This window comes from Spermophilus citellus, assembly GCF_964194105.1.
Source record: "Spermophilus citellus genome assembly, chromosome: 16".
In the NCBI taxonomy this organism is placed as follows: Eukaryota; Metazoa; Chordata; class Mammalia; order Rodentia; family Sciuridae; genus Spermophilus; species Spermophilus citellus.
The window spans coordinates 46,422,856-46,438,200 of NC_138196.1; the positions used below are offsets into that span (position 1 = coordinate 46,422,856).

Genomic DNA, 15,345 nt, shown 5'->3' on the forward strand with positions numbered 1-15,345 from the left:
GAGCTTCTATTTGAAGGACATGTTAATGTTTTCTTCAGCCCAGGTTTCTTCTTTTTGTTCTAGAAGTGAAAAGAAAAAAGAGTGAACCTTGTTATAAAGTTCATAAAATTAAAGCAGTTTATTATCTGTCTATAAGTGTTTCCTTTTTATTTTTTATTATTTTAACTTATGAAAGTCTTTCTCAGAAAAGCAATTGTTCCTTGTATTTTGGAGGAATTGGGAATTACATAATCAAACCTCTTTTTTTATATTTCTCTTTTTGAAGCCTTCAGAAACTTAAACCCAAATCTGAAACCTCTCATTCTTGACCTTTACTTCCATAGGTCATTTGAATTATAATTTTCCAAATTGGAACTGTTTCATTGTGTCATTTTTATTTTTTTATATCAATCTAAGTTGTTAAACATTGAGATTATTTCAGATATGATGAGCTGATAGTTTTTTTTAACAAACTAACAGACTTTGAATGTTTATTTTTAGAAGAAAAGTAGTCAATTTTTGCCTTTTGTGCTATACAGTATTATAAGATACTTTTAAAGTATATTACCAATTTGGTTATTAAGTCTGCTATTGTGTTTATGTCTTTATAGTTTTTGCTACATTTAAATAATAGTAACATGTTGCTTTTATTTTCTTGGTTGAGGAAAATATTTCCATAATGCATTTGAGAAACTGTTTACAACTTTACAGATTTTGTACTTTAAAAATACATTTTTCCATTTCATGAATATTTTTTCTATTTTTTTATGGCAGAGCCACATGCAGGTTTTAGAATAGCTTTCAACATGTTTGACACTGATGGCAATGAGATGGTGGATAAAAAGGAGTTTTTGGTGGTAGGTATATTATATGCTGCATTTTATCAATAATAAATATTGCTTATTTTATATGTTTATGCTTTTACATTATCGAAGTTCTACTCTAGAGGAAAGAGTGAAAATCTATACTTCAACTTTAGTAAAGAAATATATACTCATACTTTCAATAATATTTTCATTATAAAAATATACATTATGTTCATAGTATAAAGATGATTAAAATTGTGTATAAATACTAGCTAGAATTTTGGAGTGTATCAGATATTATCTATTGGATAGATAACAAGCAGTCCTAATATTATATTTGCCCAGGTTAGTATTCAGTCTTTATTCTATCAACCACCTAATCATAAGTATTTGCCATAAGCATTTTCCTTCCTTCTCAGTACAGGGTCTAGATAGTTTCCCATTTTCCTTATCTCTTCCACTCACTGGTACCTTTTATTGCAGTATTGTATCCACTTCCCTATTCCCTTTTCTTGTCTTTGAATAAGGGCTGACAGTTCTTAAGTATTTATAGGTAGATCTTTCTTAACTTAGTCCAGCCTTAGTGCTGGTCTGACAGTGTCTTCAGCTGCTCATTTATCTTCCCACCTCCTCCTCCAGTATTTTTCTCTTTCTTTTTACCTATGTATCCTGAATCTTTTTCTGTGGTAAAATTTCTATGTTTTTGCTCTAAAATAGAAATTAATATTTTCCTTAAAGTAGTAAGGTCTACCCTTAACATTTATGTTCAAATCTGTCTTTACCTTCATAAAAATAAAGGGAAAAAATGGCACATAGTCATTTTACTTTCTATTTTTGTTTTTTTTCCCTTTGTAATACAACCATTACTAATCTCCCAGAAAACCTCTTAATAACCTTCAAATTTACTTCACAGACTAGAACACAGATGAAATCATTTTTTTCTCTGGTAGAAAAGAGGAGAGAGAAAAATCCTCATCAAAAGTTCATTAGTACCCATTCAAAGGGAAATAAGCAAGACTAATTAGTGGGATTTATCAAAAATCTTAAACTAACAATGGAATATTACTCAGCAATGAAAGAGAATAAAATCATGGCATTTGCAGGTAAATGGATGGTGTTGGAGAAGATAATGTTAAGTGAAGTTAGTCAATCCCGAAAAAACAAATGCTGACTGTTTTCTCTGATATAAGGAGGCTGATTCATAGTGGGATAGGAAGCGGGAGCTTGGGAGGAATAGATGAACTCTAGATAGGGCAGAGGGGTGTGAGGGGAAGGGAGGGGGCAGGGAGTTAGCAAGGATGGTAGAATGTGATGGACATCATTATCCAAAGTACATGTATGGAGACACAAATTGGTGTGAACATACTTTATATACAATCAGAGATTTGCAAAATTGTGCTGTATATGTGTAATGAGAATTGTAATGAAATCCACTGTCATTTACTTTTAAAAAATCAATTTAAAAATTTTTAAAAAATCTTAAACTAACATCCACATAGCCCTTGCCTAGGGGTAGTCCCTGAGCCAAAGCCATTGGACCTGTAACCTACATTCTAGTGCTTTACAGAATTGTCAAGAGGTGGGTGTTCTTAGTTTTGTTGCAATAAATGGAGATATGCTAAAATAGACAAGTTTAGTGTAATGTAGTTTTGTTATGATAGTACAGAACTGTATTTGGGAAACTTTCAGAATGTTCCTATTTATCTAAGAAATTTTGAGTAAGTATTCTTAATGTCAACACTGCTAAATTCCACCCCACTGACATATAGATTAACTTGGAGAACTCATTCCCTTGAAGTAGTTTTATATACATGGCTTTTGGAATGCTGTCTGTTTATGGAGATGGGAGGTTAAAGTATTTATATTGACCTCCTATTTGTTTCTACTCTACACTCTTCTTTGGGTTTTTGTTTTGTTGTGCTGGGGATTGAACTAGGACCTTGTTCATGTTAGGCAAGCACTCTACCACTGAGCCACATCCCTGGCCCTCTACCCTCTTACAAAAAGCTGCTTTTCCTTTAAAGCTGGTATCGGTCTTTTCAGTTGCTGTATTACTGCCTGATACATGATAATTTGCCCATTTGAGAAGCGCTCCTAAAAGCAGGAGGTGGTCTAAGTTATTTGAATGAGTCTAAAGTCTTGGGAGGTAGCATATTTTATTTAACTTTCATCTATTGTGTAATGAAATAAGAAGTTGAAGTAGTGTCCAAATATTTTCTTTGTTTTCAGAATTCTCCTAGCATAGTGTGATAGGTAGGTGCCTTAAAACTTTTCTTGGGTATTTGATTGTTGATTAATTTCCTTTCAGCTTCAAGAGATATTCAGGAAAAAAAATGAAAAGAGAGAAACTAAAGGAGATGAAGAAAAGCGTGCGATGCTGGTAAGAAATACTTTATAGTAGTTTCAGGTGGGTTTTCCAGGTGAGAATTACTTTATTCACACTGGGAAATAGTAATTGAAGTTAGAAATTTTCTCGAAAACTTTTTACAGTTGTTATATAGAAAAATTCTTTGTGTCTATATTCCTCAATATCAATATTTACATTAAATATTGATATTAAATATCTGTACCCATAGTCACATTCATTAAATCATTTTCATTCATATTATTGTTATATGTGATATTTGAAGGGTATATCATACAGCATATTAATGCAGATCATTATGCATATAAAAATTAAAAGGTGAATTGCAAAGATTTAATTATGATATAAATGAACTTAATGGTAATGTAACAATATAAATGTTGAAACAAATACAAGGCAGTAATGTAGATTTTTGTTAACATTCATAGAAATATATATTATAGATTCTTCTTCTGGAATGTATAATATTATTGTCTTATTCTGAAGTTAGAATTTTCTAAGCAACATTTCCTTCCATCTTATTACCAGTTTTTTTGTTTGTTTGTTTGTCTCAATTATTTCAGCCTAACAACAAGTCAGTTCAAGTTACAAAAATAACAAATGAATTCAGAGACATGCTGTCAGACACTATAGTAGGCACTTTGCATGAATTTACTCATTTAATCTACCTAACAATTCTCTTATTATCCACAATTGTAGATGAGGAAACTGATAATTGGAAAATATCATATCCAAAGTTATATAGCTGTTAAATAGGAAAGCTAAGATTTGCGCCCAAGAATGGCCAGCTCCAAAACCTGAACTTTTTTTTATTGTACCATATTTCTTCATATAGTACTTATATACCAGAAATACAGACATGTAAATAATTGTTTTATTTGCAAATTAGTCCCCCTTTAAAGTAATTTAATTGTTTTATTGGAATTAAAATAATTAACTTCATTTTTTTATTCTCATGGTTACTTGTATTAGTTTTTCTTTAAACATGAATTATTGATAGCAGTTGGGCACCATATTCATTCCCAGTATATTAGTGAAATATTTAATTATATCTAATTTAATAAATTCAGATTACCAGGACTATGAAAGACATATACTTCATAAGATATTTGACTATGATAAAATTATCAATAGTTGATATTTTACTGTGATGAAATTATCAGTGCATTATGGCAACATGTATAGAAGACTGTCTTAAAAAAACAAAGAGCTGGGTGCAGAGGGGCATGCCTATAATTCCAGCAGCTCAGGAGGCTGAGGCAGGAGGATTGTAAATTTGAAGCCAGCCTCAGCAATTTAGCAAGACCCTGTCTCAAAATTTAAAAAAAAGGAGGGGAGGTGCTAGGAATGTAGCTCAATAATAGAAAGCCTCTGGGTTCAATCTCTAGTATTGCCAAAAAAAAAAAAAAAGAGCTGGTTCTGATTATGTTAGGGAAGTATTAAAGGGGTATTAGGTAGTTCTCCACTTAATTTAGGTCTCATAGTTTCCAAATTGTAACTAATAAATTTTATGTTGATAGCCCTGTAAATGCTATCATTTAAAGTATTAGCAAAGACAACTAGAAAATTAAATACATTCTTAAATTTTATCTCCTATACATAATACATTAAAAGAATAAACAGTTATTCTAATTTTGATAGATTACCTCTAACTATAATTCACTGAATCGACAAGTTGTTAATGAAATAATTTAAGTAGATTTAATTATGTTAATGAATTTGATATGCCTTAGTAATAAATAGAATTTTAATGGATAGAAATATAATTGTTTTATTTATTTGTCTATTTATAATACTTCCAGAGAGGATTTATTCATCTTCCAATAAAACTACAATATGATTCTAATCATTAACGTTTATTAAAACACATGCATCAAGTAACAAAGGGCGAGAGGAAGGGAAAAAATATTAGCAGACAGTACACATTGGGGAAGTATACAGTATCAGCACAAAACTTATCTCTTTGAGCTTCATTACAGCCAAGGTAAAGAAAATTTAATATGGATTTAATGCAAATATTTGTAATAATTATAAAGTAAAACCTCATTAACTTGAAATTATGAAATCTGAATTACTACAGCATATCCAAGTTGTGTTGTTTTATATGTATATACGTCAGTGAAGCATCCCTAGCAAATATATGGGTAAAGACATTTTTTTTTTTTTTGAGGGAGGTTACCAGGGATACTTCACCACTGAGCCGCATCCCTAGTCCTATATGTAAAGGAATGCTTACTAAAGTCATTGATCTCCTCAGATGTCTTAGAAGTTTTATCTTGTATGATTTAAATAGTGCTCCTAAAGTCTCATTTATATAACTTAACTATCAGAACTATTTCTTAATACAGGAATAATCTTTAGTTCTGCTTCTGATTGACATTACTTTTCAGCAGTATAGTTCTCTACTAATATTTATTACTATATTTAGTGATAATGTTAGTTTTAATTTACTATAAGTAATTGCATTTTAAATAATGCAAACTGAACTAATGAATTTTATTTTATACTGTTGTAAGTATAGAGGATCATTTAGAACATCAAGTGGTGCTGTCAAGATGCTATAAATGACAGTATGATTCTACACATTCTTAAAATATTATGGTTGAGTTTCAAAGCAACTAAAATCCAGCTCATTGTGAAAATATGTGGGTTATATTAAAGAAGCAGCTTGGAAAAAAAAAAAAGAAGCAGGCTGACATAGGCTGAGGAGCCAGATTTTTGGTGTTTGAATATTAACTATGCCACTTGTTATTAGTGTGATCTTGAATAAGTTTCCTTAACTTTTCTATGCTTCAGTTTTTTCATTTGTACAAGTAGGGTAAACGGGAGTAATGACTACATGTGATTTTTATGGGAATTCAATGAACTAAAACACATGCCATTTAACAGTAGCCATTTAACAGTATGCAAAATATAATAGAACTCAAAAAGGTTAACTAATTGTAAAACTTAATAGAATCACATAACTACCTTATAATAAATATTAACATACTCAAATAAAAATTAAATTTTAAAATATTTCCATATAAAAAATTAGCTATACTTGAGAAGGAGTTAAATAAACATAACATTTCTTGGGATACTTACATGCTAAGCTCTGTGCTGTGTTCATAATAAATGTTACTCCCATTTTTGTCCTTATTACAGTTCTCCCAGGTAAGTACTGTGCCTGTTTTATGGACGAGAAAATAGTCTAAGAGAGGTTATTTAGCTTGTATAATGTCATAGCATTGATAATAACAGAACAGAATTCCAGTGCAAGTCTCAGACTATTTCTACTGTCATGATGCTATATCTAGAGTTTCACCCATCCCATGTAAAATTGCTGAAACCCATCCAAATAAAGCTGCATACTTGAGAGGAGTATGTCTTACTCAAAACAATAGTGCTATCAGGTTACAATGAGCATGGTTGAAATGGTCACAAATTCACTAAATGTTTTAATTATATGAAAATTTTAAAACTTTGCTACTCATATTTAACTTATCCCACTTGCATTGTGTGTGTGCTCTGTATAGAATGTAGCATAATGATTTGCCCTTCCTAATTGATTATTTTGTCGTCTTTTTCTTTTTTCTTTTGCTGTTCTTGGGTTCATTCTGAAATGTGACTCTTCATGTGGCCCTTTGTGCTCTATGTCAGCGTCTTCAACTTTATGGATACCATTCTCCTACTAACAGTGTATGTACAATACTTTAAATGTTCTTTATGTATATAGCCCCCACCTGTTATACTTGATGATGTTATTTCTTTATTATACTTGATGATGTTATTTCTTTATATAAAGCTATATCTGATATTTAGAATGTTTTGGAATTTATTGAATACAATAAGTACAGTTGAGCCAAAACTGTATTTATATTCTAGCAAGGAATTTACATTTCCTTCCTACACTTATAAGAAGACTAAAATAGACACAGTGATTATACATCTTTATTATCTTTATATTAAAATAAAGGAAAGGTGAGTGAACAATAGCCACTAAAAACTTTAGTAGAATTATTGAAATGTTATATTTTTCAGCAATATTTGAAAAGGTGTATACAAATAACAGAGCAATTAATCTGTCCTCCTGTGCATCGTGGGTAGTTTAAGATCTAGATCTATCCATCTGGTACATAATCTCTGATCAATTCTAATAAAGAAGCATATTAATAGACAAACTTTTTAGTTTTTAGTACATCTCACGGTTTGTTTGTTTTTTCTGAAATTCTTATTACCTGCCTATTTCTCTGGTCTGTACACACAAAAATTTAATGTAAGATGATAATTGATTTATTTAATATATCAGTGATTTATGATAGTTTTCAAAGAAGATTATGATTTTCAGACTTGTCTTGAAAAATTTGGGAATTCTTATCAGTGAATTTCTAAATTTACTTTTCTTATGTTGAGCTTTCTTCTCTTTTGATAAAGTCAGAGCTTGTTGGTTAGCCCAGCTAGTAACTAACCTACTAAGAATAGACCATGGCCCTTTTTGTAATGCGAACATGGACAATAATTTATTTATTTTCTCCAACGATCATTCAGCCACTTACAAGGCTTCCTCATACTCTAGCAATTCCACCTGAGAAGCCCTTGAATTCAGGTGATTAATTCATTATTATTCTGAGAGTATTGTAGCCATAGTGTGCAATTCTAAAAGTAAGTATATTGTCTCATATACTGAATATTTAATCAAAATTCCAAATTATAAAAACTAACTCTTGCCTTTGATTTGAACGTGTACTAAGACATCTACAACATAAAATAAACCCAGGATATTTTGCATAGTCACAAGGAATTGATCTAGAATAATTAGGGAATAAGTCAAGTCTGTGGAACTCATATAACTAACTGTTTTAATCCTTGAAGAAACTGTAAAAATTTTTCTACAAAATTTACTGCTGTTTTCCATTGAATATAGTCTATCATTTTCTTAAATTTTTTAAAGAATTTCTCTTAATCATTTCAAAATTTTGTAAAGAATGTGTAAAATGAAAATGTAAAATTTCTAAAAATTACAGATTATAATACCATCTGCCTCAGAAAACATAATAATACTTATAACTTTATATTTTGTTTCTGATTTGTCATCATTGTATAAGTTTTTGTTTTTCTTTTAACATCATAAATAGTTTTCATATAGGATGATTATCTGCTTTTCTTTCTTTCTTTATTTATTTATTTTATTGGTTGTTCACAACATTACAAAGCTCTTGACATATCATATTTCATACATTAGATTGAAGTGGGTTATGAACTCCCTGATTATGTGCTTTTTAAAAACATATCACAGGGCTGGGATTATGGCTCAGTGGTAGAGCGCTCCCCTAGCACAGGCGGGACCACCCAGGTTCGATCTTGAGCACCACATAAAGATAAAGGCATTGTGTTGTGTCCATCTACACTTAAAAAATAAATATTAAAAAAAAAGCACATCACAGAGTAATTGTAAAAAGGAAATAGATTCTAACACAGCTCTAGTTTAAACTATATAATACAAATTGTAGTCACCCATTAAGAGAATAATATTGAGAAGCAGACTTAAAATGCATATTTCACTTATATTATGCTTTCTTCTTTAAAAGGAAAGTATGTGTATGATCTTACATTTCATTGGGTAACATTTTTCTTTTCATTATTTTACAGAAGACAGCTTTTCCCCCATATATATAATGCATATGTTAAAGTGATATAAATGGGTGTTATTTTTATTCAGTCTTGAGTGAATTTCATGATTTTGAACACCGTTGGTAGTTAAATTAGTTTTATAAATTTTGTCTTATAATAGAAAAAAAAAATTTGTTGGTATTGGGTATTGAACCTAGGCATGCTTTACCACCGAGCCACATTCCCAGTCCTTTTTATTTTCTATTTTGAGACAGGGTCTTGCTAAGTTGCTGAGTTTTTGCTCAAAAATGAAATGATTATTTTCAAAAACTGCAAGCAAAGAAAGAAAATATTTAAAAATTCAAATAACTTGAAAAGGTATATAAAATACCACTGAAGTATTACACAAATATGTTAGTGTAATGTTATAAATTAACCAATAATTATTGGATATTTTCCAGAGTTGTAGATTAATGGAAGTGATTAGGTATCAAGAAGCTGAATATAATCTAAGAGATTTATAATAACTAGTTTCCACCTTTGGAAAGAAGTTCCTTTAGGAAAGTCAGTGGCTATAGAAGAGATTCTTTGACCTCTGTATTAGCCTGGTTCCAAGATTTAATCCCTTTTATAGTTGATTCTGCCTTTATTCAGTTAAATTATTTTCTTTTTTTTTTTTAATTTTTTAATATTTATTTTTTAGTTCTCGGCAGACACAACATCTTTGTTGGTATGTGGTGCTGAGGATCGAACCCGGGCCGCACGCATGCCAGGCGAGCGCGCTACCGCTTGAGCCACATCCCCAGCCCCTAAATTATTTTCTACTTCAGCAAGAGATTGAATATATTTCCTTGTGTCCAAGAAGATAGTTGTTACCTTATATAGCCTATTCCATTCCAAGTAACTGATTCTTTTCTTATTTTTCATATAATCAGCTCTCTCTTATTTTCCTACACAAATAAAAAGTAGTATAAAAATCCAAAAGAATAAATAATGTTAAAGTCAAGTATGTTTGACTTCACTTTGCCTTGTATTATGATTTTTTGAAAGATTATTCTTAATTACCCTAATCACATTGCCATGAGAAAACGTACCAGTAGTTTTTATCAGTTATTTAACATGTGTGAGAAGTGTTTTATGTGCAAAAACCATGTCAATATTCGTAAGTAATCTTTATTTTGAAAGAAGATATTCTCCAATTTGGGGTATAGGGCTGTAATATATGTACATATTACCCTGAATGTTAATTATGTGTTTTAAATCTTCTGTTATTATTGATTTTTTTATCTGCTTCATCTGTCAATTAGTATATTGGATTATATATCACAATGATAGGTTTATTAAATTGTACTTATAACTTTCTTAATTTTTGTTTTGCATATTTTGAAGCATTATTATTACCTGTGTAAGAATATGGATTATTTATATCTTCTTAGTGAATTGTATCTTTTATTATGTATGATACTAGTTTTCTAGAAGTGCTTTCTGCCTTAAAATCTAGTATAGTAATTAGAATAAATACACTACTTTTGTGTTAATATTTTTATTATTTTCTATTTTTATGGGTTTTTTCTTTTGTTTCCCTGTAGTGATAATGAAACTTTCCCTGCTTTTTAAAATATATATTCAGCTCAGAAATTTATTACAAATAAAATATAAATATAAAATAAATTAGTAATTATAAAAAGTCTAGCCACCATATAGATCAAGAAATAAAACTTTGCTATATTCAAAGAAATTCTTTCATAAGTGATTGAAGAATCATAATCCCTTGCTGTCTTTCATAATAGTCTTTTATGTAGATCTTTGCTTTGCTACTTATTCATCCTAAGCAACATAGTTTAGTTTTACCCATTTTTGTACTTCATATAAATATAATCATATTATATGAATTTTTTGTCTTCTTTAGACACACTACCATGATTGTCTTGCCAGTTTCATCTCCATTATTGTATATAGTCCTAATTCATTCTCTTTTATTGATGTAGGCAATGATTCTCAAACTTTTTTTCTTGTAATCCCATTATATTGTTGTAAATTATCAAGGATCCCAAAAAGATTTTGTGTTTTGTATCTATATTTACCATATTAGAAATTAAAATTGAGGGCTGGGGTTGTGGCTCAGTGGTAGAGTGCTTGCCTAATACATGAGAGGCACTGGGTTTAAGCCTCAGCAGCACACAAAGAAATAAATAAAATAAAGTTTAAATTTTTCCTTTGAAAAATAAGAAATTAAAATTGAGAGCCAAGCGAGGCAGCACATACCTGTAATTCTAAAGACTCCAGAGTCTAAAGCAGGAGGATCACCAGTTCAGATCCAACTTGGGCAACTTAGTGAAACACTGTCTCAAAATACATAAAAAGGGCTAGGGTTGTATCTCAGTGATAATGTGCCTCTGGATTTAATCTCCAGTATTGCAAAGAGAAATTAAAATTGAGGATTTAAAAATATTAATCCATTTTCAAATAATAATAAAATTTCATGACATGTAACATAAGCATTTTTTTATTACACTGGGGATTTGACCCAGGAGTGCTCAACCCCTGAGCTAAATTCCAGTCCTTTTTCTTTTCAATTTTTATGTAGAGACGGGATCTTGCTAAGTTGCCCAAGATGGCCCCGAACTTGTGATCCTCCTGCTTCAGCCTCTCAAGTCACTGGGATTACAGGTATACACCACTGTGCTGAGCTACATAAGTGTTTTTTATGAAAAATAACTTCTTACAAATATAGTGAGGAGTGGTATTGTTTTATATTCTTTGCAGAGCTCTGTAATGCTAGGCTTAATAGAAGACAGATGGTTTCTCATAGCCATTTTTACATTTAGTCTATTGCAATGTTATTTGGCAACAAATATTATCAGTTGTTTACTTCCAAGAGGCATGCTCACTTGATTCATGTAAAAAAAAAAAAAAAGTCTGCCAAATACTAAAGTTTAAATAACCATAATTTGTCTATCATTTGTCCTTCCTTCCTTCCTTCCTTCCTTCCTTCCTTCCTTCCTTCCTTCCTTCCTTCCTTCCTTCCAATTAGGTATATATGACAGCAGAATGCATTTCGATTCATTGTACACCAGTGGAGCACAAATTTTCATTTCTCTGGTTGTACACCTCATTTGTTCTTTAAAGTAAGAATGATGATTCATGAAAAGAGTGGCTAGTTCATCTTACAACACAAACCATCACACAAATGTCCTTGCTTCAGAAAAATCTTAGTACGTCATTGCAGCAGAAGTGCTTTATGCATTCTTCTTGTTTCATCTAACCAAATATTAAAAAGATGTATATTCAACCATTAAACTCTAATAAAAAATATGTATATTCAAAGTTTAAGCAAATATATTCTTAAGCAGAATTTCTTTCTTTCTTTTTTTATTTCAACTATAAATGGGAAGCACTGAAGAATATCATGACTTTGGTCTTTAGTGACACTGCCTCATTTGCACTAAGGCCCCAGAAGTTTTTTATTTACCATTACTTTTACATCATCAGTACAAATGTCAGCACACTACCAAAGGCAAATCATGTTTTTAAGATGCTTAGTGTAGCCTTTTTGGTTATTCTCAATGAGAAAGTTGGTACTAATTACTGGCCTATTATTAACTGAAGTCTATTAGATTATTTCTACCTCTATTTTAGGTGAGTTGCTTTTAACAGTGTGTATCATGAATTTTTCTGGTTTCCTTTTGTCCTGATTGACAATTTATGCTTTTTAATTGTTGAATTTAGTTATTTATATTACTGATTACTTGCTAATCTGTTTTAGTCAGCTTTTTTTTTTCTTTTTTTTGCCACTGTCATCAAAAACGCTAAAAGAACAATTTTAGAAGAGGAAAAGTTTATTTGGGCTAGGGTTTTAGCGTTGTCAATCCAGCTCCATTGTTCAGGGACCAAGGTAAGGAAGAACATCATGATAGGATTGTGTGGTAGAGTAAAGCAGCTCAGGACATGACACCAGGAACCACAGAGAGCTCCCCTCAACAGGGACAAAATGCATAACCCAAAGTGATATACCCAATGACCTGCCACTTCCAGCCACACCCTACCAATCTACCATGGCCACCCAATGAATTAATCCAGTTAATTCATTCAACTGGATTAATGTACTAATTAGGTTGAGGCTCTTATAACCCAATCATTTTACCTCTCAACTTTCTTGTATTATCTCACACATGAGCTTTTGGAAAACACCTCATATCTAAACGATATCTAACAGGCCAGGAGCAATGGCATATTCCTGTAATACTAGCTAGTTGGGAGGCTGAGGCAGGAGAATCACAAGTTTGAGGTCAGCCTCAGCACTTTATCGAGACCATAAGTAACTTAGTGAGACCCTATCTCAAAATAAAAAACAAAGAGCTAGGGTGTGGCTCAGAGGTTAAGTGCCCCTGGGTTCAATCCTCAGTACCAAATAAATAAATAAATAAAACTATAATACAATTATAGTTTCTAATATACTATTTTTTCATTTTCTCCCTTTTTTTAATCAACAGAAGTTTATTTTTAATTTTTTTCTTTATTCAAGTTAAGAAGACATTCACTATAATTTGATTTTTTGGGGAGGGTGTATTCTTGAAATTTTAGTAAGTATGCTTAAAATAATAAAATCTTAGCTTAGACAGTATTATTTATTTTCTTCTTCAAAAATAGAACATTAAATTGCTTTAATAGTTTTTATCCTCACCTAGCATGAATACTTAGAATTGTTGTAAAGTGTGTTTTTCTCCTAATACCACAATTTAGACTTTAAAAAAATATATGCCATCAATGTATATTTTGGATTACCTACATGTTTGCCATTCTTCCCGCACCCGCCCCCAGTACCAGGGATTGAACCTAGGGCCACTTAACCACTAAGCCACATACTCAGCCTATTTATCTTTTATTTTGAGACAGGGTTTCACTAAGTTACTCAGGACTTTGTTAAATTGCTGAGACTGCCTTTAAATTTGTGAACCTCTCACCTTGGCCTTCTGAACTGCTGGGATTATAGGCATGTGCCACCTAACCCAACATGTTTACCATTCTTTACTCCCTAGTTCCTTCTTTAATCTTACTCCTTCCTAAATCTCATAACTTATGTCTACAAAATATATCCTCAAGTAAGAGTCTTTTGGTGAATTAAAGAAAAACAGGCTGTGAGTGTAGTGCAGTGGTAGAGCATATGCCTAGCATGCACAAGGACCTGGTTTGATCCCAGCATCACCCCCAAATAATAAATAAATAACCCTCTCTGAAAATATCCTTATTTTGACCTTGTTTTGAAAAATAATTTCTCTGAATATATTTTCTAAGTTGACATTTACTTATTCTCGGCAAAAGATGATATCATTTCATCGTCTTCTGGCTTCTCTTACTGAAATTGAAAGGAAAACCCTGAATCTAATTTTTTCCTTTCATAGGTAATCTGTTTTCTTTTTGACTGCTTTTAAATCTTCTTTGCCTTTATTTTTCTACAGTTTATCTCTCTGATTTGTTTTTATCTGTGTTTCTTTTTAAGCTTTGAAAATATGAGAACTGTTTTCTTCCATTTTATTTTTCACTTCATTAATTCTATCTGTATATAATCTGATTTTAAATTTAGTACTGATTTTTTCATGCCTAAATATTATATTTGGGTTTTTTTCTATTAGACCTAATAATTTTGGTAGTCTACTTTTCCTAAATAATCCTTTCAAATCTAGGTTCATACTAAACTTATAAAGCTAACTTTGCATTCTCTCTCTTTTTAAATATATGACAGTGCAGAATGCATTACAATTCTTATTACATAATACAGCACAGTTTTTCCTATCTCTGGTTGTATACATAGTATATTCACACCAATTCATGTTTTCATACATATATATCTAATCATTTCAGTATCTGAAACCTGGTTCCATTGTTTGTTTATTCTGCTGTGTCTCATATATGGTAGCTTTTGTTCTTTAACATTTAGTAATTTTGTGTTATAAGGATATATTTGTGGAAGTATCTTTGTGAGGATTTTTTAAGTTGTTAAAGGTGTGTACTTTCAAAGAGAGTTGTGCCTGTTGTTTTTCCCCATGATACACCTGGGACACATGATAGCCCCACACAACTTTAAGTTGCAATTGTCAGATTGCTGTTTTTAGGTCCACAGTTGTCGCAATGCCACAAAATGTATAGTTTTCTTTCATTTGTGTGTGTGTGTGTTTAAATATCATTAATAGTAAAGACAGTTTACTGTCTGCTTATGAATTGTTATTTTTTTCTTTAGTTGACCTAATATCTGAGTATCACCTTTCTCAGATCTTAACAGTTATGTAGGGTATTTGTCTGTCTGGTCAACTTTGGGAAGCCATTATTCTGCTTACCACAGTGATACATTGCCATCTCTAAAAGAATCCTTCTTACTAATTTCCTCTTTTCCCTTATTTTCCTCCCTCCTTCCTTCCCTTTCTTCTTTCCTTTCTTGCCTGCCTACCTTCCTTTCTATCATAGATAGCATTTGATGACTTGAATAGAATCTTCCTTTGACTCAGCTAAAAAGGCATAAAGAAATCTTGACCAAAACTGCAAATTTAAGGGAGTTTTACCAATAACAGTCTCAGAACTCAAGCAGAAAATGTATCACACTTTCAG

The 15,345-nt window shown here is 31.1% G+C and overlaps 1 protein-coding gene across 10 annotated transcripts in view; it reads left to right on the plus strand.

Moving 5' to 3' along the window:
- MICU3 (mitochondrial calcium uptake family member 3) overlaps window positions 1-15,345 on the plus strand; it is a 102,367-nt gene that overhangs the window by 61,642 nt on the left and 25,380 nt on the right. For all 10 annotated transcript variants that reach the window (XM_081268999.1, XM_081269002.1, XM_081268998.1 and 7 more), the window contains 3 exons: window positions 754-836; window positions 3,094-3,165; window positions 6,793-6,831. In XM_081268999.1, coding sequence (XP_081125125.1) covers window positions 754-836; window positions 3,094-3,165; window positions 6,793-6,831 — 194 coding nt within the window. The remainder of the gene's footprint in view (window positions 1-753; window positions 837-3,093; window positions 3,166-6,792; window positions 6,832-15,345) is intronic.